General features: G+C 40.8%; 1 protein-coding gene across 2 annotated transcripts in view; it reads left to right on the top strand.

Annotated features, from left to right (window-relative positions):
* Positions 1 to 1,000: 1,000 nt before the first annotated feature.
* Positions 1,001 to 25,138, top strand: part of acsf3 (acyl-CoA synthetase family member 3) — a 28,509-nt gene continuing 4,371 nt past the window's right edge. For both annotated transcript variants that reach the window (XR_010820002.1, XM_066713754.1), the window contains exons 1-7: positions 1,001 to 1,297; positions 2,405 to 3,181; positions 4,215 to 4,370; positions 8,911 to 9,065; positions 10,065 to 10,210; positions 13,131 to 13,228; positions 13,929 to 14,055. Coding sequence is in view for 1 of the 2 variants with exons in the window: in XM_066713754.1 (XP_066569851.1) it covers positions 2,483 to 3,181; positions 4,215 to 4,370; positions 8,911 to 9,065; positions 10,065 to 10,210; positions 13,131 to 13,228; positions 13,929 to 14,055 (1,381 nt within the window). In the remaining variant the exon portion in view is untranslated. The remainder of the gene's footprint in view (positions 1,298 to 2,404; positions 3,182 to 4,214; positions 4,371 to 8,910; positions 9,066 to 10,064; positions 10,211 to 13,130; positions 13,229 to 13,928; positions 14,056 to 25,138) is intronic.

Below are 25,138 nucleotides of genomic sequence, written 5' to 3' on the forward strand. Positions count from 1 at the left end.
GGCTGGCAGCCCAAGATCTGAACTCCATCCGTTCTCACACTGGGTCGCCCTCCATCCAACTGTGTATCACACTCCACTTCTCTACAGCAGCTCGGAATCTATTATTGAGGGGTGGAGGTTACAGATGAACTTCTGTCACGTCAGCTCAGTGCAAGAAGACAAATCTAACCTCTTTATCTCCTCATGATCTCTTTTCATTTTTCCTTTGGAGAAAAAAAACCTTTTATCAGAGGATTTATTTCTAGCACTTTCTTCAGATCATTGAAATAATTACCTCAGTGTGTGACAGATGCATAAAACATTCAATTCCACATTTAACTGACATCCTCATGGCATCACGATGAGCAGGATGGTATACGGTGCTGTTAATTAGTGTCAGGAAAATCCTTCAATAGTGAGGCTAAAATAGAGTGAGCGAAGGAGCCAGCTCTGGTAGCGTAGCCTCGCTCATGGAGTGATCATTCCTTGACGATACTACTCTGCTACTGGCAGGGATTCACTGAGGCTGAATACCTAGTTTGCAGGAACATGCCATCCTCATTCATAGCGTAGGGGTTTGGGGAAGTGAAAACTTTTTGAATGAGTGCCATGTCTGAACAATCCTTATCGGAGGCACGCGACTGCCAGCTGGTGGTTATGTGTGCCCGCTCTGTGTGGGGAAGCCAGAACTAGCTGGCAGACTCGAGCCCCAGCAACAAGACCAGGGCCTGACAAAATCCCCCCACTAGGACTGATTCTCCACAGTTTAGCGTCTGTGTTCCATGCCTGGTGCTCAGTGTCCCCACCTCAGATAAAGTATCTGAATGATTTAACTAAACCCGTTGTAAATGGTACATTTTTGTTGGTATTTTGGTGGTTGGTTGTTTAAAAATAAATAAACTGATTGGACTTTCAACATGAGAATTTGAATTATGGAGGTCTGGTTGTGTTCTCCACTTGTCCTGCCCCCTGCCCTGGGAACATGTGACATCACGATTGTTTTGCAGGAATTACACTCTTCAGACAGTGTTGCTGCAGTGTACATCACTGATGGTGTGCATGCAGCTTTACTATGGTACAAACTCTGTGATGCCTTGCTTGAAGATCTACCAAGCAATAGATGTTGACTTTTACTTTTTTGTATTATTATTATTAATATCATGATGCCGCTGATGATGTATCGCATTTTGTCTTTTAAAGAGCAATGTGTTTTAATCAGCCTCGCAAGCAGAACTTTATCCACGGCAGCAAAGTTTCCGCCCGGTTAGTGTTTATGGCGGACAGGAGGCTTGCGCTGTAGAAAGGACTTTTATTTTGGGTAAGGTGAAAAGCAATTTAAAACACAGAGGATTTTTTTATATGGACAATTGTTTATCGGTTTGTAAGCAGGGTATTTATTTTGTATGTTATTTTGGTTCTCGATTTCCAGATGGATGCATTCAACGAAATGCTAATTTTAAAACGTAACGTCTTCATTAATTCAATTCCGCACATTGGTTTTAAAGGAGCGTAATTCAGAATATGTTCAGCGGTGTATATTTATCAACACACACTTGATAAGGGTAACAGAAAAGTAAGTGCAAATTAGGATATGTACTCACCCAGGGTTTTTGTTATAAAATAATACAGTAGTGGAGAACATTTGGGGTGAAATAAAAAATATATAATAATAAAAGTAAAACAAAATATCTTAGTTTGCTTGTTTATTTATTTATTTTAAAATTCTACACATCCATTACTAAACAAACTCAACCCCAGAAACTGCAATATATGGAGAGATGGAAAGGAAAACGTGTCAGTAGGTACTGTGACCAGCATTGCCATACAAAACAATAGGGTTACAATCTAACAGACTTTAATTTCAGTTTTATATCAAAAAGAGGAACCATAAGTGCAGCGCACCTGTATCTTCACACCAAGGAGGTGTTTGCTATGGTTTTTGTGATTTTTTAGTTCTCTTGAACAGCAGTAAGCAAATACACCACTAGGACATTTGGATGAATATGACATCAGTTTAGTTTAAACTCTTATATCCCTTGCCAAACTAACTTTATAATCCCTAGCAGACTCATTTGCACACCTGGAAGTATTCTGCTGTGGGAGTATGAGGAGGTTTTAGCTAGATTTCCATGTGAACACAATGCTTTCCTCACACTTTTGTCTCTTCAGTCTGTTTTCAAGTACTGCAACAGATTTATCAATTGCGTTTCAAAGGTTCTGGAAAGCAGTTAAATTTTACAACACCAGATCCTGGTAAAGGATCTTGGCCTAAGTACATCTTGCATAAAACAACACTCAAGGTCAGGCTTTTGGGCCACTCAGATTAAAATTTTAAGATTCCTAATGTCACTCCAGTAAGGACATTTTTATTTTTATTTTTTTTATATAGGAAGAAACAACATTTTTATTTCTCCACTTTATTCAGGTTTGAAACTACAAATGGCTACCAAATCGGACACATGTGAATGAGGTCGCCAGAGAGATCACAGCAGTAGCACGTGCAATGTTTTTAGGGGCAGCTTTTCAAACTGTGCCCAGGACTTCCCTCAGACTGGCACTGGGACACAGTGACCAAGGGAAGATCTTCATGCGATTCCTGCTGGGCGATGGACTGAGGAGGTCACACCTGCACACAGTGAGGAAGGCATGGAGGAGCAAGGTGACACCTCTGTTCACTAGAGCCCTGGCTTTCAGGGAGAAGCTGGCAATCGTGGATGTGAACGGGACATACACCTACCAGGATCTGTACAGGAGCAGCTTGGGTCTGTCCAGGCAGATCGTAGAAGCACTGGAATGCAGCTCTGGGGACCTCCAGGGGAAACGCATCTCCTTCCTGTGCCCGAACGATGCCTCGTATGTGGTGGCGCAGTGGGCGTCCTGGATGTGTGGTGGCATTGCTGTGCCTCTCTATTGGAAGCACCCGACGTCCCAGCTGGAGTACATCATCACAGACTCACAGAGCTCCCTGCTGCTCGAAGCACAGCCCTACTCAGGGACATTGGGCCCCCTGGCAGAGAAACTGGGGCTCCCCTACCTGACACTCCCTGTCTCCTCCAGCCTTGGCTCTCTGCATTCTGCACAGGGCGAGCCCAGCCCGACCATCTCAGACTGGGCAGAGAGGCCGGCCTCGATTATCTACACCAGCGGTACCACTGGCCAGCCCAAAGGGGTTCTGAACACTCACCGCAACCTGCAGGCAATGGTAAGCTCATGGGGGGGTAAAGCTTTTGTTATTCACTGCTTAGAGGTTAATCAGTGTTTCAGGTTTTATATGCAAAAAAGAAAAGACAATCATATCCTTCATAGTATTAGAACTGTTTAGAGGTAATTTATATAATTATATAATAAGTGATTGATTATTATTTTGTATCTCATATTCACTACCTGCTTTGTTAAACCACTGCTGATTTGTTAACAAGACACACTCCTTATATCCAAAGACATTTAGCCTACCCCAGATGTCTTCCAGTTTTCTTTCAACCTGAGCTTTCAATAACTCCTTCTAAACGTTTGATTAAATGGACAGATATTAAGCATTCTGCTTCCAGGCCTCAAAAATACAGAGATTCTGTGCTTTGAATGAAATGTACAAACACGTGACAAATTAAAAGAAAAAATGAAAGTGTCTCAGTAAGGTGTTGGGCACCACGAGCCACCAGAACAGCTTCAATGCTCTCGGCACAGATTATATGAGTCTCTGGACTCTACTGGAGGGATGAACACCATTCTTCCAAAAGATATTCCCTCATTTGGTGTTTTGATAATGGTGGTGGGGAGCGCTGTCTAACACATCGGTCCAAAATCTCGAGAATATGGTGAAGGATCTGACCATATCACTTTTTTTTTCCACATCTCTGTAGACCAGTGCCTATGGTTTTTGCACCAATAAACGCTCCTCTTGCCATCTTGATCCAAAATCGATGTCAGCTGGGCCTGCTCAGCATTTTTATACATGCCACAGAGCATTATAGGATGTTAATTGCTTAATTGTAACATGCAGTACACCTATCTGCATTCGTTATGTTCCTCCACTTATTTTTTCAGGTTTTTCCTTTAATTTGTCAACATGGAAATTCTGAGTATTTCCAAATGGAGGAAACTGTCCTCATCAGGCATTGAGAGCCTAATTTACACCAGAAACCCTGAGAACCCTGTGGCCCTTGAGGTCTGGAGTCGAGCCCCTCTGGTCTCATTCCTCATGTCAGTGAAAGTGTGGTGCTGTCCCCCCCCTGCAGATGCAGTGCCTGGTGTCAGAGTGGGGGTGGGCGGCCGATGATGTCATCCTCCATACCTTGCCCTTGCACCATGTTCACGGCATCGTCAACAAACTGATGTGCCCGCTGTGGGTGGGCGCCACCTGCATCATGCTGCCTGAGTTCCAGCCACAGACGGTATCTCCATATTCATCTCTGGCTCTTTCCCAATTAACACCCAGCCCTTTTCCTCCCTATTGTAATACCCCTTCTCATGCAATAGTGGCGTGACAGGACTATTCAGTGTAGCGACATTCAGTAACAATATAAGATGGACAATAGAACTGGTTAGTTTCAGTGGCACAAGCTACATCACTGTAGATTCAAATGAAGCATTAAGCTTACATTTGCATAAAATAGTCAATCATTAGTCAAGTAATAGGTCATCTCAACTTCAAGTCCTTCTGTATGATTTTGAACCATATATGTTTTAGAACAACTATTCTGTCCCAACTATTAAGCAATTGCCATTCTCAGACTGAAAACTATGCCACAGACAGGGAAAACTCACTAAGGAGATAGGGAAAGTAGAAGAAAAGATTTTAAAGAAGTGAGCACAATTTTGACTAAGAATGTAAAATATAAAATGTGTAAATATTACATTTTCTTTTCTGTGCATGTGGTTTAAAACTCTATAAGTAAGGTTGTTTGTGGAGAAGGGAAGCCATTAGATTTCATAAGCTTGGCTCTCATGGCAGTGCCCTTCAGTTATCTCAATGGAACAGAGCATTGCTATGGATGGTCACTCATCCGCTATCCTATATTTAATGCACTCAGTGCGCCACAACAATTTTTTCTTTGCAACTCTTGTCAAAGCTTGCAATGGTTCTGGCAGCCAGTACTAACAGCTTCGGTGGGGGAATACTATAAAGACCTGAAACACTGAAGTTGTGTAGGGTGTTGATGTTCCACCTTATCAGTTGTCAGTCGTTTGCGCTAATTGTGGAAGTACGCCAGAAACGTGTACGTCAACCAAACTGACAGCTCGGCTCTTTCTGGAAAAACAAGACAGGCCTTATTCAGGTCAGGGACGAGACGCCAGCGCAGGTTAGATTGCTGAGACAGCCTGTGGAGTTTTCTTTCCCATTGTCACGCTAAGCGTTTGAGTCCCTTTGATGGATTGCCTTGTGTGACTCTGTATCTGACCACGCCAAGTTGCTGGAAGGGGTTTAGAATTGAATCAATCGATGGGCTGACATTGAGGAATGAGGGGGTAGGATTGGAGGGGGGGCCGGTGGGGAGTGTTGCCGAGGTCCGGGAGAATTTGCTAGTGGGGTGATTGACAGGTAAGGGCTTCGAAGGACATAAGACTGCAAAAGGGGCACTCTATAAGGAACACTTATGTTAGTCTAAGACATGTCATACGAGTAGAGACATTTGCAGTGTCTACTCTAGATGTGACTAAAAGTTTAAAGTACATGTACTAGATGTGACTGTGGATTGTGTCAAAACAATAGTAGAACACTAAAGCAAGTCTTTTTATATTTTTCTTTTTATATCTTCTTCCTTAGCAAATGTGTATGTTGCAAAGCAAAGGCCAAACTCAATGAATGGCTTGCCTAGAACTGAATATTAGTTGATTGATTGATTCAATTGAATAATGCCTTGTGATATACGTATGTGTGTGTGTGTGTGTATATATATATAACATAATCTATATATAATTGTATGAATATATACAATAATAATTTATGTGATCAGAATGCTTATGAATTTGCAGAATTTAATTTAATTGTGGATATGAATATGGAAATGCCACTGTTGCTGGTTGAAGGTTCCCTCTTGTGCATCTGAAACCCTCACACAGTGTTTCCTTGCAGAGTGAATGTATTAATGAATCTGTGCATTAGGAGGGATGAGACACTGCTGGGCTCTGTGCAGTGAAGGGAGTGCTTTTCCCGGGAGTGGAGGTGTGAGAGCTGAGCGAGTGAGTGCCGGGCTGGGGGCCGCGGGGCTGCTTGAGATTCTGGAGGCGGCGGCAGGTCTTGTTGCCGGGTCTCCCAGGTGAGACCAGCCCTTTGAAGGACGTAAATTGCCTTTTTTCCTCCCTCCTGAGTACCTCCTCTGGGAAGCGCTCGAGCGGTTTGATAGACATGGCCTAGAAAGCACTGAACACGGAGGGTAAATAACTCTCCTCTTTAAACTCCTGTATTTAATGGGGAGGGGGGTGGGGGGGGTCTGTTTCCTGTAGCAATCTTGGTCTGCAGTAACTCAGCTGTTTATAGTCTGATTTCAGAAACAAAGAAACACTGCGAACTCCATGCTGGGATATACTCAAGTGTGATAGTCATCTGGACTATAGCTACCATAAAGATATGTGTTTTTCCTCATCTACTTTGTAAATTAATATTTATTAATCCATCTTTTGTTACATGTTGCAGGCTTTATAAATGTATACCTTCATTCTTTAGTTTCCACACACACCTCTCTCAGTGGCATTAATCGATTACCAAAGAAATTCTCAATTTTGTATTTACTATGGTAGCGTGGGACTTTATAACCTCTAGTATTGTGTAGTGTATGACACAACCAGAACTAAAGAGATTAATGTGTAGGATAAAGCAAACACAGGGACTAAAATTCAGACCTGAAGGAAAGCAAATAGCAGGGCTGCGAAGAAAAATCATTCAAATGCATATATTTCTAACTCCCTCAGCATTCACATTTAACACCTCTGAATTCTGGAAGGTCATTGCACTTAAACGAGAAGTCTTGAAGACAAATTGGGGGAGCCTATTGAGATTGCATGTCTATATAATTTGCATATCACTTAGGAAATAAATATTTGGGATTTGGGCCAAAAACACAATTTTGAGCAAGGATACTGACACTGAAAATATGCCAGTAATTGTTTTTTTTAATCTAATGGTGGAGAAGTAGGCTTGGACCACCGGCATTTAGATGTGTGAAAACAAGAAATGTTTAAATATTGCCGTGCCTGTGATTTTCCTTGTAAAACCGAGAAGCTAATGGCAATCATTTATTTCACACTAAAGACTGGATAAAGAGCAACACAATAGGGAAGATAGGGCTGCAGCAAACAATGCATTAACTCTGCATGCAAGGCAGGCTTTGACTGTGACTTGAAAAATCACAATCTCTGTGGAATGTCGAGTACTGCTGAAGCGTACGGCATGCGGTGCTGCGAGTTACTCACTTTCATCTGTGCCATGTTTGCATGCTGAGCCGACTCACCCTGGGGTACGCTAAGAAGTTCTCTCCGGCGGTCCCCCAAAGAAATGAAACTTCCAGGGCATGTCTCTTTTTAGCTCATTAGAAATTGATGGCCCTGCTTGCAACTAATGTTACAATGGAATGTTTGGAAGTAGTGCTGTGGGATACACTGTCTTAAAAAATATGTATTTATGACAGAAGAAGGAACGGGGGATGAGCGAGTAAAGGAGGATGTTGGAGGGGCGGTGGGGGGGGGATCAAGAGAAAGGCACATAAAGAGCAGTGGAGAAAGAGAGGAGTCCAAAGGGAGGATGCTCATGAGAATCGGGTGCGCGATAGTGAGGTGTGGGGGGGGGGGGTTGGAGAGAGAGAGAGAGAGAGAGCAGGCTGATAAGGCAGCGAAGCAAGGAATAATGAAACAGAGAGAGAGAGAGAGAGAAAGAAAGAAGAGGGCCAAGGGAAATACGTGTCTCCCAGGGGGACAGAGAGAAGGAGAATCTGTCGTTCACCTTCAATTAATTCACGCTTTTCTCCCACCGAGCGCAGGCGGAGCACTGAGCCATGCAACGGGTGTGTGTGTGTGAGAGAGAGAGAGTGAGAGTGAATGTCTGTGTGTGTTGCAGGGGGAAGGGGGGCTGGATCCATCACAAACGCTTACAGAATACATTTGTCATGGAAAAAAAAAATGTTTTTAAAATCAGAGATATAGGGGTGGTGATGGTGGCACAGCTGACTATACTTTAGGGTCCTCTGTTTACTTGTATTTCCTCCTAAGATATTGTACTGAACAGATGTTAGAATGACCTTTACAGAACTCCATGAGTTGAGGAAAAAAATATATATTTAAACACCAAATCTATGCTAACGATGAACAATTCTAGCATTATTTGTATGCAGTTTGCCTCGTCTTTTCTGCTCTCAATATTAAAGATGTATTACAGTTGTTTTTTTTACAAATCTGTTCTCCTACTGGACTTTTCATTGCTTGTGATTAAACATTTAAAACAAACATACATGGAATGTAATTAAAAAAATAATTGAACTGAATTGAGGGAAATGCAGGGGCCAGTACTACTGAATTATTTGAACTACTGGACAAAATAATTGCTTTCCAATAGCAGAGCAAAAACGAAAAATATCTACTGTAAAGAGTAAAAATACAATAGGGAACTTAAAATCTGTTTAACATGTGCTCACACAACACAAAGCAATCTAGATTATTTCCCTAAATCCTCTTAATATGTGTGTTCAGGGAAATCTTAACACATATCGGACTAGATTTATGTTTTTTTTTTTTTATAAACCAAAAACGAATTATGTATTCGTTATTGTCAAGTAGGAAGCAACACGTGAAAGAATTTGCTTTGGACCCTATAATGAAACTACCCAGTTTGCTTTTTACAACCCCCAATTAATTTTTCCCTAAACTAGCACTTGGCAAAATGTTTTATGCAGCCAGCACTTAATTTCTGTACTTTCTGAACATCTCCCTGTCCTCTCCAAGGTGTGGGACTTCCTCTTGAGCTCCAAGGCTCCCCGTGTCAATGTGTTCATGGCTGTGCCCACCATCTACTCCAAGCTGATCGAGCACTACGACCGCCACTTCACCCAGTCCCACGTGCAGGATTTTGTGAGAGCGGTCTGTAAGGAGAGAATCAGGTACCGTTGCCAGAAGGGTTATTAGTTGTTGTCATCTCGTCTTAGCTGCAGGAAACCTATCAGTGCCATTGTGCATTCTCTGTGTTCATATCCACTATTAATGCTGAATGACAGCTTTCTGCTTCCATACCTCATTGAGTTCCAGTGCATGGCCATTTGCTTTGATTGTCTTGAGCAACCTGACTAGGACTCACACATTAAACACTCAGCCCACGTCACTGTGAGCTAAATAGGCTGTGCCCAGCCTAGCTCTTGTAACGTCATACTACTTAATTATTTTTTAATGAATATGCCTTATGGCTAGTAGAAATTAAGGTGACACTTTTCCTGCATGTATAACTGCTCTTGTTCCTGTAACCTCAGTGTAATTATATAAGAAATAAATTCAATACCCTGAATGAATAAACAGAAAGGATATGTTTATGACTAGTTACATTTTTGTCCATATTATTTCACATACGAATTAACCATGAACACCCACTTATGGGTATTTTAAACCTGAATTTACCTTTTTTTTCTCAAAAGGCTTTCTTGTAACAATAGACAACTGACATGTAGATAAACACTGAAAAAGTTGAGACTGACGTCCAATTGAAATGGCTAAATAGAAGTATTATAAAGGGGAAGTCATCTCAGGGCAAAATAGGTTGAATTCTAACATTTACTCAGGCAGCTCGTGTGTTAGCCTGCAATCCCCAACTGTGGTCCTCAGGGGCAACAGTCTAACAGGTTTTATAGGTCTCTTTAAATGATTACTTGCTGCAGTCCTGGGGAAAAGGTTAAATTGCTTCAGTTAAGGGAATAATTACAATAAAAGCAATGATTCATTTAGCAGACTCACTTACCCAAAGCGACTTACAAAGGCCAGGTGATCGGTGAACTCGGGATCACGGACTACTGCTGCAGTCGTCTGCTGCTTTACAACAGGGCCGGAGAGACCACCGTGGAGTGGGCGTCCAGTTGCCGCCCTCGGTGAATCCTCTGCCCTCTCTCTGGCAGGCTCATGGTGTCAGGGTCAGCAGCCCTGCCCCTGCCCACATTGCAGCGATGGGAGCAGATCACAGGGCACACTCTGCTGGAGAGGTACGGCATGACAGAGATTGGCATGGCGCTGTCCAACCCACTGAAGGGGCCTCGCATACCAGGTACAGTACCTGCCAAGTCAGTCTGTCTGCCAGTACCATGTATCGATTTGTATGCGCAGACCTGTTTTATTTACTTTTTCAGTGCTATGCTGCGTTTCATTGCCAGAAGCCATCGTGGGCTTGTTTGGGTGTGATATGAATGTGTTAATTGCCAACTGCACAATTTATTTCAGAGATCGACAGTAAATTGTTTCAAAGCAGTGATCTGACAGCGTTGTCTTCGAATACCTTCAAAAGAACAACTAATTGCTCTGTTGTTTTTACAGTGTGTTGGAAAAAAAAATAGACAGGGTGATTTTGAATCCTCAAAGGTGATTAGTAAAAAATAGCTCTGAGACCCTTGTATTGATGTTTCTGCTGTTGTCTGTGAACTGCCCATGGTACTGAAGGAGATACTCTGTCTTATTAAAGTAGGTTAAGCCAAATCAATATCACCACAGTGTTTTCAGAACAGAAAGAATAGTTACTGTACTATACCAAAATTCAACAAACCAAGCAGAAAACAAGACTTTTATAAGAGGACTGTTTTTTTTTGTGTGTGTGTGTGTGTGCGTGTCTGTGTGCGTGTCTGTGTATGGGGGGGTGGTATACATATTTTTTGTTCAGTCTTTTAATTAGTCATTTTGTTTTGAACACTACAAACAAAGATTCTTTTTCCAGTCCCATTCTTGCTTCCTGTTGTGTAAGACTGCCTAAACAAATCCCCTGTACACATAAAGCCTCAGTCACTATTTTGTAGCAAAGACTCCTGGTTATTTTTTTCCCGACAGTCTTAATAAACAGAAGTGGCTTTCGGTCTACACTTTTTCTTTTTTTTAGGGGGGCGTCGTGAAATGGTTTGAGGAGGGGTGGGTGCTTGTGTCCAGTGGTGTGTGTGGCCTCTGGCAGGACTCCAGGGGGTGAAGGCCACCCCTGGGCTGCTCTAGTCTGGGGTCTCGGCGGAGAGCGCGGTGTGAAGGGCCCTGAATTAATCATGAGCAGTGGGCACAGTGCTGCTACGCCTGGCTGGGCTCATTCAGAGGCAGTGCCATTGCTGCTGCTACCTTAATTGGAGGTTTAGATGGGCATGCTGATGAAGCCTTGTTAATGGTCGTCTGTGCAGTCAGGGGATTCATTGTGTCTTTGACAAGCCTGTCGCCACAGGCCCTGCTGCATTCCGCCACTCGCACAAACCCCTCCCCCAACGCCCCCCACCAGCCCTCACTCGCTCTCACTCGGGAGACCGTGCACAACCACAGGCCTGCTAACAGGAACACCACTGAAGTGTATTTATTTGCTGCAGTTATTTTCTTCCAAGTAGCATCTGAGTTTTTGGTGGAGTGTTTTTATTTCTTCAGAGGTTTGATGTTGACAGAGAATCATTTAATTTGTTATTTTGAAACTGTCACTCAATGCACAACACAGTAGCGTTTCTATCAAATGATTTAATTTCCCATATGGCTTGTGTTTTTTTTTTTTTTTTTTCCCCCCATTCTCTTCCATTAAGTTCAAGTAAGGAAGCCTATGTAGCAAAATTAATTTTACTTAAAGCAAGAATTCTGCCAAAGTCAATCACTCTGCTCTCAAGATTAAATAACGTGTGATTGCCCTGTTGCATTCTTTACATTCCCTCATCTTTATAGTTATGAGATTGTCATGAAATGGGTTTTCTCTGAAAAATGGTAATGATACTGAAACAGATTTTTTTTTTTGTCCTCACCTCTTGGAGAGTTAGAAAATCCTAGAACTAAGATGCACCTAAGAGCTTAAAAAATAAAGATAAGCCTGAATGCATCTTAGTAGTGTTTTCCACTGGCTCTTTCTGTAGATTTCAGGGATGTTTTCCTCAGAAAATTGACAGCATGTCCAGCTTTAATACAGCCCTGTCTTCTACCTCTCTGAGTGGGTTCTGGAGTCTCTTGCTGCACAGTGTTGGTTTCTCAGAAATAATTTAGCCTACAGATTGAATAATGCAGTGTGGCACTGCATGGGTTGGTGCAGATCAACATGACTAAGAAAGCTTCCCTAAAGCAGTGCACCTTCAGAGACCCATCAAAATGAAGTGTACTACAGATTTAAAAGTTCAGCTTCACAGCGTGGTATGCATGGAGGAAAGCAAGCAAAAGCATCTGCACTTGGCCTTTACAAAAGCTGTTGATAATACAGTTTTAAATTGTACAGTAGCCTGTAGCCTATAACTGAGAAGGCCAGCTATAGTGTCTTCTACTTTTTTGTTTTGTTAGTGTCATTAGAAAACAAATGGTCTCCATTTATCTCCAATTGTGATATTATGTGATTGATGAATTGGGGAAAACTTCTAAATCCTGCAGGATTGAGGCCCTCCAGGAGCAGGAGAGGTCATCATCATCACGATTGTCTTTCTTCACAATAATGTCTTTGAAACGGCGCTATTTAAGCTGTCAGGATTTGGGGGGAAAAACAACACAATTTCACCAGCTGTTTGAGAAGAAGGAAAGCACAGATTTATGTTGACTTGAATTGCTCGTTAACAACTCGGCATCTTTGACTGATAGTTGCTTTCACAGATCGCTAAATTATATTGTTCAGAAAAAATATATATGTATGTATGTATTTTTACTACAGGATTCACCCTCTTAGTTCTTTATTCTGTAGCCAATTGCCTGTGAACTATGTTTTGCTATATATACACAATGTATAGAAGCAGGTACTTCAAATGCTGCTTGGTCTTAGTTATTTGGTATTACTGCTTGAGAGCTGAGCTGGATAGATGTTGCCTATGTTAATATAAAAAGTGTTTAGTGTGCATGAAGTTTGGGTCAATGGATGGTGGCTTGACCTGTGTGTATTGGTCTGTGTGCGTGTGTGTGTGTGCACTCATGATTTAGGGCAGCAGGAGGGCTTTGCGTTATGATTAATACGTGATTTGACCTGTGCGCCTGTCTGTTTGTTAATCATTTAGGCTCTGTGGGTGTCCCTCTGCCTGGAGTTGAAGTCCGCATCATCATGGACAGCAAGTGTAATGCCACCATTGCAGAGGGCAACTGCAGGGAGACGCAGGTAATTACTGGTTCACTGGTTCACAACACAGTAGGGCGGCCCACAAAACTGACTCCCAGCCTGATAATTAATTACACACTGCTACTGATATGTGAGATGAGCTTGTTGTAGACTGTGTAGGAAGTGTCAAACTGGAATTCAGTGTACTGATACTGTACTTTTTTGAACAGGAAACTAGTTGTTGTGCTTTGTAATCGATGAGAGTCAGCAAATCACCCATAAAATGTAAATGTAGAAATTATGAATAGTGTACAAAAATGACTGTTTTAGAGAACAGGGCATTAAGCCACGAAACTCCAAACACTATAAGGAAAGGATACTGTTGGTTGAATGTTATTTTGTGATTTGGAAACATTGCACACTTTTCATAGGTCTCTCTAAATCATGAATCATTGAACAGGGTAATTCTTTACATTTTACACCCAATAATTTTGAACGATTTATATACACACAAGAGCAGAAGATGCCATGGATGTCCAGCACCTGAGATGGGCTAGTTTTGATGTAAGGTATTCAGTGAGTCTCACAAATAATATTAGTAATGATCAAAACATAAAATATATATGATTTATACAGTTAACCCAGGGTATCTTCTGTGTCACTAAATGAGACTGTGCTGAATGAGGCAGTGGCCAGTGTATTGGGAGCTGGCATTACCCAGCACAGAGACAGACTGGGTCATCTTGTTGTCTTGCTACAGGTGAAGCCCGGCCTGGAAGGGAAGGAGGGGGAGCTGGTGGTTCGGGGTCCTTCTGTCTTCAGGGAGTACTGGAACAGGCCAAAGGAAACCAATGAGTCCTTCACTGCTGATGGCTGGTTCAAAACAGGTACCCTTCAATCAGGCACCATACAAACTCCCCTGACCTCTGAGCAGACAAAGAACAACACACATTACCACATGCATCTAATTTATATATTGAAAGGCATTCACAAAATATATGGTTTTAGATCTTACAACAACAGAGACAAGCTGTGCAAATTCCCCAGAGTGCGTCCTTTAACCTCTCCTGAGATTTACTGTTTCCACGATTGTCAGAGAGGTGCTCGATTCATCTGCTGAACTCCTGGAGACATTCTCCAGTCCACATTCCCTCCTGTGCTTGTGTAAACAGATTCAGGATTAGCTGTGATATCTGATGAAGTGTCGTCTTTGGCAAGTCAATCAGGAGCTCTTTAAAGTGAGACCGCAGCTTGAGAACGCGCTCGTCTTCTTTCAGAGGTGCCATGGGGTGGGAGGGATGCACCTCGCTGTGTATCATAATGTACTAGGGTTTATGAGTCCTTAAAAAGCTAGTCTGAGTCGTGGTTTAGAACTGGTTAATGACATCTGGCTTGTGGGCGTAAAACAGAAGTTTATTTTGGGTTATAAGTTGTGCATCAAGAAGTGAGCATTTAACACTCTTAACCTCGTAGCCCACTGAAAACAAAACCCACTGCAGCTGGAAAAAAAAATTAAAGGGCTTGGCAGAGGACTTTTTTTTTTTTCCTCTTCTCTCCCCCGTTCTTCCTTCTTAAATTGTTTTCAGTCCACTCTCTCATCACTGAACTAAGCTGTCAGTAGTCTGAGGCATTTTAAGTGTTCCCAGCGAAAGTCCCCACGGAAGGCTGGTTCTGAAAGCGAGGTTTTGGGAGATATGCCGAGCAGTGGTGTGTCTGCAGCTTGACAGAGGAGAGAGGGAGGCTGGGAGAGCAGGGTGGTGAGGTTTTAATTGGCTTTAAGGGGTGGAAGGACAGTGTTCCAGCACACTGCATGCCGCTGTCACACTCCATTAACTGCACAGGCTGGATAATGAGAGAGCGCAATCAGCTCCCAGCAGACAAGTCCCGGAGCCACGGCCAGGCTGACACGGCCCTCCCCGGTCTCCCAGAACTACAGGCAGCTCGCTCTCACCTCCCTCCCCTCTCTCTCCTCCCTCTGCGCTTTTTTCATTTTCTACCCTTTTCCATCCTTCGGCAATTGCCTTCCATTACAACACGACATGCCACTTCCCGATTTGTAATTCACTTAAAGCGTGATGAAGATTTTAGATTACAGCTAAAAATCCCTTCGCCTTAACCTTTTTTTTTTTCGGTATAATAAATGCTAAATGTAGCTGCCCTTATCACTTACTCTGTGACTGAATAATTATGCTGTTGAAAATATTTTCCTGTCTGTATATACAATTATTGCGTATATGCAAGGGATGTTCCCATGTTGAAAGACTGAGGCATGTTTCACTTTTAGCATTCTGCTATTTCTGTAAGTTGTAACTTTATTCATATCTTTGAACCCCTGGTGGTAAAATGTGCAGTGTTACAATAATAAATCAAGAAGCACTATGGGATACCTTGTAGGCAGATTTCTTTACAAGAATAATATATTTTATTGCAAAGAAACTAGGTTTGCCAACACCCGCACATGTACTCTAGGTAATTGCAAACAGTAATAAAGCCTTTTCTTTATTTTGTCAATATTTGTCGAGAAAGTGATATTAAATGCTAAAGGCAGTGTGCGGACGGTGTAGTATGACTGACACGCAACCCAGGGACAGAATAAACAAGCCTCCCATGTCTCTGTCCCTGGGGGCTGGGCACTGGGGGAACGAGGAGAGTTTTGGCACTTGTCCGCAGATCAATATCGGCTTCATTTGCGATCGTCCGTGGTTTTAATTGCATAAGTGATGCTGCTTGGTGTCAGTGGCACTTCTATAGATAATCTGTCGCTGAACCTGCCTGTTCAGTCCTTGCATCTCCACACTCATTTGTTACCATTGATTTTCTTTTTTTTTTTCTTTCTCTTTTCTATTTGGCAATCCTGTTTCAGCTATCAGTGTCGTTAGATTGCCAAAGAAAGGACTTGCACTCAATCAGCACCCTGCAGTCCTGCTATGGAGCGATATACCTCTTTGAATGTCATTTGTTACTAAAAGTTAATTCATGCTAATTAAGATCCCCTAGGTTACTTGAGAACTGAGGCTGCAAAGGTCGTTTTCTTTCTTTGCAGAAAGTCTTTGATAAGATGACCTCTGGACTGGAGTGATTTCCAGTACGAATGCTTTTCCATGTGAATTTCCATAAGTAAACTGTCTTGGCACATTGCAGGAAGGGTGCCGTATTGTTTGACATTCCTTCGGTGCAATCTTCGGTGACACCCCACACATGAGCACTGTTAATGCACATGCTATTAGAAGGAAGCTAACAAACAGCGGTTACCCCACGGAGTTCATTATTTATTTAGGACAAGTATAAATGAATAATCATTTTGTAAAAGTGCATTTGGAGGATATTGTGTGTATTTCACATCAATTCTGCATGAATGTGTTATGAGATTTTAGATTGTTTAAAAAAAAAAGTATACATAAAAGTGGCGACTTAGTACTTCTCCACACTTAATTATATATATATACACACATAGATACATAGATAGATGTATAGACATGATATACACATAGATAATTACTTTTTCATAGGATGATAGACTACCTAAATCACATTTAATTTTTTTTTAAGTATCAAAAATAAATTAGCCTGTTGAGCACATATAATAATCATGATATCATGGCAAGCCTTATATGAAATATTTTCTCTAATATAATATATAATACCTATATTTTCCTAAAAGTATCTGCAGTTCATTTATAATCTATACAAAGACACATTTATAATCTGCCATTTTTGCTCTGAGACCTATATTGTACAAAATGCCTGGTAGTAAGTTCATTTGCATTGTATTGGTCCAGAAGGACACCACATTTGTTGCCGGCATTATGTATCTTAACATCAAACGGCAGGAAAGTGTTGGCAATTTTGTAAATGCTGCATGCACATACTTATAAATAATGGACATATGCTAAAAATAGCTAGTGTTCCAATAAGCTGTTTTGGGACTGAGCATTAGCCTTTCTTGCTCATAAATAATAGGAGTAGTGGATGCCATGGCTTGGTATGAGAGAGAGGGGAGTGTTAACTAGGTTAACGAAGCTGTGGCTGTAGCAGATCACACACTGGAGCCGTGGAGTCACAGCAAACGGCAGCTCTAACAGTGTATACTAATGAGCCCGCGTTACACCAGGGCGGGGATTAGACATTAGAGTGCAACTGCAACTGATCAGCATTTTACTCAGTGTGGGTCTGAATCGCAAGTGTTTTTTTTTTGTTTTGTTGTTTTTTTCTCCTACGCGTCCCCCCCCCCTCCCCTGAAATAAAACAGCAGTCTTCTGGGTATACCAGTTTGTTATGGCTCCCAGCGAAACTATCAAAACCTATTTAAGCACTATTTCAGCGCCTACAGCTGCACTCTCCTCTACTGCTGCCTGTTCCTCCAATGTCATATTTCACCTCAGGTAAAACAGTGCCAGCGCGAGACAAGGGCTCGGGAACAGAGGCTGCACACAAAAACAAACCCAGCAGGGCTCCGTGGCTCTGTGCACGACGAGGAGCGGCTGCTTCCCTCGGTGTTAACCTTGCAGAGAGAGCCCTTTCACTCCCTGGGATTCGTCCTTTTGCATGTTGGTAAATCCTGAGCGTACAGTTAGTTTTAGCTGGCTGTTTAGCACATAAGACCCTGAAAAATCTAGAATTAGATACAAATATGATGGTGTGGAGGAAAGGAGAGACAGTGGCAGCATAAAGCAATATAAACAGACATTGGCCTGGATTACAATCACTATTCTGGAAATAAATGTATCTTGTCTCTTTGGTGAAGTCCCCTGAAGTATGGGAAAGGTGTGCGGTAAACACATGGTCAATATAAAAAGTGAACTGAAAGCCAGAATAGAAACGCAATGTTGTATTTGCAGTTTCTTTTTCTTTTACTCCTCCGTGTGTTGTGCACCCATATGATTCCACCTCTCAGTCCCACGTTCGGTTTACCATGAAGGGGACGGCAGCCTGAGGGGTGGCCTGGGAATTAATTGTTAGCAAAACAGTGCATGGTTAGAGAGATGGAGAGTGAAGGGAAAACTCCAAGCCCTATTTGACTTTAATCCTTAAACCTGGCAGTTATTCAACAAGATTTTGTTTTTTATTGATTTGTTTTATACTGTTTTTTGTTTGTTTGGGGGGAAAAAACTAAAAATCAACTAACAGGTCAGATCAGTCGTATAAGTCTCCTTGATCTGCTCCGGTATCTTACTTTTAGTTTTTTCCTTATCGTAGCAAAAAAGACAAATGATGGTGTTTCAGATTACCCTGGCAGACAGATTCTTGGCGAAATAAAACACCCATAAGGATCTTGGTTCACTTTCTCCTCTTTGAAACTGACCTAGAGAAGACAGACCATGAGGAACATGGGTGCAGTTTGACTTTTCTGACGTTTCTGACTTTGAAGAAGTTTGGGGTTTGATGGAAGCCATCCTCAGTGTTTATTGATCACCGAGTCACAGCGCATCTTCCCAGTGTGGCAAAACGGAGAGATTAAAAACCCAAATGCAATGGCATGATGAATTAAATTAACATAAACTGCATTTTACCCTCTATAATTGCATTTATATTAGATGAATTAGATATTTCACCCAAGTGTGAAGTGCTTTTATGTGTAATATTAATTACAAGAAAGGAGGCATGACAAAAGTTAAGGATGATAAATATTATTAGAACTGCAATTTACTCAGGAAAGTTGGTTATTCATCCTCATTAGCTGTACCGTTTAACCGTCTCTATTTTTATGTGGGAAATTAATATACATGTATCTAAGTGTGTGTGTGTCTGTATTTTTATCATTTCAAAATACATTTAATTCTTACTAGACCTCATTAAGGAAAACCAAGAAACCAAGTAAAATTAAATCTAAAAGAAGGAGGGTTGGTTATTGTGTTCCATATTACCCACACAAAGGATTCCTCTGATTGATGTATTATGTGACCATTTTCATGTTTCTAACTTTTTAGGTTGAGAGAAGGACAGCTTCCCTAGATTCATTGTAGCTAATCAGAGATGAATGCTCATTATAACACAGGATTCAACTATGAGGCAAATGAAGGTGATTTGGTATAAGAGGAGCTGGGTCCCTAAAGCAGGTTCTGGTAGTGAGGGTAATACTGCAGCACAAACCTGACAGGCACACACACACACACACATGCACGCACGCACGCACGCACGCACGCAAACACGCACACACACTTGGAGACTTCTCTGGACAGTAGATGGGTGTACCAGGGTCCCACTGTTTTCTGCCAATTCTGAGCTGATGGCATTGCTGGACATCTTCTGATTGCAAAAGGAAGTAAGCATGATGTGTCTTTCATCTGCTGCAGTAAGTTTCCTTGGCCGACCACTGCGTCTACGGTCCTCAACGTTGCCCGTTTCTTTGTGCTTCTTCAAAAGAGCTTGGACAGCACATCTGGAAACACCTGTCTGCCTTGAAATGTCTGCCTGGGGGAGACCTTGCTGATGCAATATACCTTTCTGTTTCAGTTAATGATTGTGTTTCAACCTACATATTGAATTGATGATCATTAGCACCTGTTTGGTATAATTGTTTAATCATACACCTGACTATATGCCTACAAAATCCCTGACTTTGTGCAAGTGTACCTAGAAGAATTGATGCTGTTTTGAAGATTTTTCTTCTGTTCACTTACTTTGCATTTAGTTAATTGATAAATATAATCTCTTAACTTGTCTATTTTTGAAAGCATTCTTATTATACAGAATTTCACACCTGCCTAAAACATTTGCACAGTACTGTATGTACCAGCTTTATACACAGTGTTGTAGTGACTTTATCATTGGAGTGACCCATTCTTCTTGGCAGGTTTGCTCCAGGTTGTTCAGGTTGGTTAGACGATGCTTGTGGACCGAAATTTTCAAATAGAGCTTCAGATTTTCAATGGGATTGAGATCAGGATGTTGACTGGGCCACTGTAGGACATTCACCTTTTGTTCTTGAGCCTTGTTCTTGTCATTGTCCTGCTGAAAGGTGAATATCCTCCCAAGCTTCAGTTTTTTAGTGGACTAAAGAAGGTTCTCTTTCAGTATTTCCCTGTATATTGCTTCATCCATTCTTCCTTCAATTCGTACAAAATTCCCAGTCCCTGCTGATGAGAAGCATCCCCACAGTTTGATACTGCCACCACCATACTTCACTGTAGGGATGGTGTGTTTTGAGGCAAAGGCAGTGATAGGTTTATGCCACACATAGTGCTTTGAGTTTTGGACAACAAGCTCTATCTTTGTCTCATCTGACTATAAAACCTTTTCCCATGTCGCAGCTGGGTCACTCTCATGCTTTCTGGCAAACTCCAGATGTGCTTTCAGCTGGTACTTTTGAGTAACGGCTTCTTTCTTGCCTCCCTTCCTTACAGGCCAGTGTTATGCAGAGCTCTTGATATGGTTGACTGGTGCACCATTATTCCACTCCCAGCCACTGAACTCTGTAGCTCCTTCAATGTGCTTGTTGGCCTCTATAAGTCTTTTTCTTAATTGAGCTACAAGTTTTGAGGGATGGCCTTTTCTTGGCAGTGTCTAGTTGGTATGATGCAGTTTCTACTTCCTGATTATTGATCCAGCTGTGCTCAATGGGATATCCAAACACTTGGATATTATTTTGTACCCTTTTCCTAATCTATGTGTTTGCATTACTTTATCTTTAAGCATGCTGTAGAATGCTCTTTGGTCTTCATTTTCCTTAAGATTCACAGCCTGACCACTGATCCTTCAACAGTGAGGGTTTTATACAGAAAATGTCACAGCAACTTTGATGGTTCACAGGTGGAGGCCAATGATATGGTAACTGTGTCCTCGTTAGGGCAATTTCTATCTGTGTAAACTGGGAGCTTCCACAGCACAGGGGTTAAATACTTATGCAAGCAACATATTTCAGTTCATTATTTTTCTTACTAATATTTCCCAAAATAAAACCAATGTCATCATTGATTTGGAGTTTCAGTGTTTTAAAATAAAATGTCAAACATAATGAAATTTCAATGTACCTTTTGTAATTCATTAATATGAGAGAATTGGTCAGGGGTCTGAATACTTTTGCAAGGCACTGTATAAATAATACAAGTAATTGACTATATTTTAATTCTCAAACATCTTGGGCATATTCTACTTTAATCATGATTCAATATTTTCAACCAAAGTAACACCTTTGTCAAATTATATATTTACTTCCAAAAAAGTGTCACAAATATTCACACCTTTTTTCAATACTTTGTGCACCCTCCTCTCACAAGGACAACACTACTGAGCCGTCTTCGATAGTGCTTTATGGGATTGCTGAACATAGTGGGGGGGGGACTTTGACCATTCCTTCATACAGATTCTATCACGATCCTTGAGATACTTCGGACCCTCTTCAATTCACACGACACATTTTCGATTGGGTTCAAGTCTGGAGACTGAGATGGCTATTACAAAACTATTTTATAGTTAGTCAACCATTTCTTATTTGATTTTCAAGGTATGCTTTGGATCATTGTCTTGTTAAAAGATTGATACATTTACAGCTTCCTGGTAGAGGGAACCAGGTTTTTGTTCGACATGTCTATGTTCTTGCTGTAGGTCATGATTACATTGACCTTAATAAGAGCTCCAGGACCAGCAGATGCAAAACAACCTTATATTACCAAAGATCCACTACCACATTTCACCATGGGTATGATGTTCTTTTCAACATAAGCATCCTTCTTCTGATGCCAAATCCAGCACTGCTGTGTATGGCCAGAAAGCAAAATGTTGGTCTTATCTGACCATAGCACCCGGTTCCATTTTAAGTTCCAATGCATTTTTGTTGATGTTGATTGAGGCTTTTTCTCCTGGCAGCCCTTCCAAAAAGCCTGTTGGTGTGGAGGTGGCATCTAATGGTAGATGTGGGGACTTTGTGTCCTCAAGATGCAACCAAATTATGTAGATCTCCAATTGTGGTCCTTGGATTCTTCATCTTTCACAAACCATCTGCCTCACTGTGCTTGTGCTTTTTCCTCTATTTGTTTGTAACCACATCCTGACTTGTGAAGGTCAACAACCCTTTTGTCTCGTTTCTTCTGAGAGATCTTTGCCTTTCCCCATGGTGATGGATGACAAATGGATTTTACATGTTTGTTACCTCACACCGGTGAAACAGGAAACTATGGGAGGCCAAGGTTGAAATAAACTTTAATAAGTAGCATGTTAATGCAGATGTATTTTTGTTGGATTTTATTTAACAAAATTATTAGGTATGTGAATATTTATGACTCTTACTTTTTGAGGGAAATACATTTATAATTTGAGAGAGGTGTTATTTTGGTTGATTCCTTTGAATCATGATTAAAGTAGAATATATGCAACATGTTTGAGAATTAAAATATATCTCATTACATGTATTATTTATTTAATTGTTCATCTTTGTCAAGGGTGTGAATAATTTCAAAATGATGGGATGATGTTGACAATGAATAACTGAAATACGACTTCTCATTAATTATCAAAGTGTATGAAAACGTGTTGACCTTCTCTGAGTTTGCAGCTGCTCAAAGACAATAGTGTTGAATACATTTTCTGCTCAGAATCCTCACCACAGTTGAACAGAGCACCTCTGGCATGTTGATTTTTACATGTAGTATGTGTTATCTCAAAATGCAAATGCTACATTTTATATGAAAGTATCTTAATGTATATATAATGTTTTTCAAATTAATTATAGATACTAAGGTGAACAGTTTAAGAGTATTTTACATTGCTTCCAGTTGTGCCAGCTGCAAGGTCTAAATTATTTATTGCTACACTCATTTTAGTTGTATTCAGATTGTCATCAGTGATCGCTTATTTCTAGCTGAAAACAGATTTGAACTTGCAATTGTGAAAAAAGTCTACTTTGAGATTTAAATTGTTTGGAATCATCTAACTAAATAACAATATGCATTTCCTTCAGGTTGAAGAATTAAAATGTATTTTACCTCAACATTCTGAACTGTAGAAGTGATGAAAAATGTACCGTTTTCTGGACACTTTTTTAAATTTCTTTCAGTAATTCTTGGGTGCAGCCCAGTTATTTTGAAACACTTGCCTTTTTATTGAATTTGGTTATAATGTAAATCTAATACCTGCAACTTCCTGTCTATACTCCCAACCTTGCCCTAGAAGACCATTGAGAGCAGGAAGCTAGGATTATGTGTGTATAGCTTACTATTTTGTGACATCAGTGTCCCTCAGTTTGGACACAGGATTTTTAAATATCTGATAGCGCAGAGCTTTCTCATTGTCATGGATTCCACTATAGATGGAGACCATGTTTGATAAAAAAAAAAAAAATGAAAGTCTAGTGCATTTAGTCACATAATTTGATCTGTGCTTCAGGTTGTCTTCCAGCCTCGCTTATTCTGTCCTCCCACCGCTTCTACCTTTTAATTGCTTGTGAGCTTTCATTCCCTTTTTTCTCAAAAACATTGCACAATTAGGCTTCTTATCGTTTTAATTAAGAATCTCATTCATCCGTATCTTCTACCACTCCGACAATGAAATGGGTAGAATGCTAACATCATTCTGTCCTGCTATCAAATTTCTAAACATTCTGCAATTAAGGAGGGAATTGTTTTTTAGGGGGGTTTTGCAATGCAAAAGCGTTTTCTTCAAATATCTCGAAAGAACCTTAATTTCTTAAATGAAGGTAATACGGTTGTAAATTGAGATTAACAGATGAAAACATTTTGAGGATGTTAGATACGTGTATTGGCTCATCTTGTTTAATACTTTTTAAGTGACCGTCAAAGCACTTTATTCCTTTGTTAATACAACTATAAACTTGTAGTACTTTAATACTTTAATTCTATTATATATTATACATTTCTTATGAATGTAATATATAAAAAATCAAAAAATAAGGTTTTTAAGGTGTTTGAATACAAACACGAGATTTAAAAATTAAGAATCAAGGATGAAAAGAATATTAAAGAAAAACTCTCTTGTATTTGATATGCACTAAGCAATTCATGTTTATGGTTTAATATTTTATGTAATTTATATTAAAAAAATAAAATAAAAAGCTAAGTTTGTGCATAATTTGGAAGGAAGGCTTACTTTGCCTCGACTTTCTCCAAGCCCTCTCCATGGGTCTCGTACATTTGTATATATTATTAATAAACCTACAAAAGGTACCCTTATCTGGATTCATGTAAACCACAATTTTCAATTTCATTTTAATTTACATAAAAAGAGAGAAGAGATCCAAAGGTGCATTTCTGTGACTAAATTATTCTTTGGAGTAAAAACTGTAAATACACTATTACTGTTAACACCCGTCCACTTTCTCAGCACTCCCACCCCCCCCCACACACACACACCCCCCCACATTACCTCAGCCTATCAGCAGAAAGCAGTGGTCTGTGAAGAAATTCCCAATATCTAAATTTACACACTGTATCAATCTTGTTTAATAGACTGGAAAGCTTATTGCTCCGTTGCAGAGCTGTGAAAGAGGGCAGCGGTGATAAATTGCGCTATCCCTGCGACAGCCGCCCGTGATGTATAATGAAATATTTATGATTTATCCCGGCTAATAAACTGAAATGAAGTGCGTGATGTATGAGAGCAGATGGGCCCTCTATTGATGCTTTGCTCTTCACCAGTGCAACCAGAGAGAGAGAGAGAGAGAGAGGAGAGAGGAGAGAGAGAGAGAGAGAGAGAGAGAGAGAGGAACAGGACTATGTGTGGGGCTGTTTGTTTTTTTGTTTTTTTTTGTTTGCTCGTTTGTGTCTTCATTGGATTTTTTTTTTTTTTTTATCACATTATATTGTGCATCAAGATGTGAGGTAAATGATACATTTGACTTTCAATTTCTGCACAGCTGCCCCCCCCCCAACTTTTCATTGGTACACTGCCACCACCTCAGAGACTCGTTGTGCCGTGAAACAGGGGTTTTGACTTCTGAATGTTTTTATTGTCCTCCTTAGTGAAGTTTTTATCTCTTCCCAGCTTGCCTCTCAGTCTCCCATGTACGAGAGAAGCAGG

This window comes from Amia ocellicauda, chromosome 9 (genome assembly GCF_036373705.1).
Source record: "Amia ocellicauda isolate fAmiCal2 chromosome 9, fAmiCal2.hap1, whole genome shotgun sequence".
Taxonomy (NCBI): domain Eukaryota; kingdom Metazoa; phylum Chordata; class Actinopteri; order Amiiformes; family Amiidae; genus Amia; species Amia ocellicauda.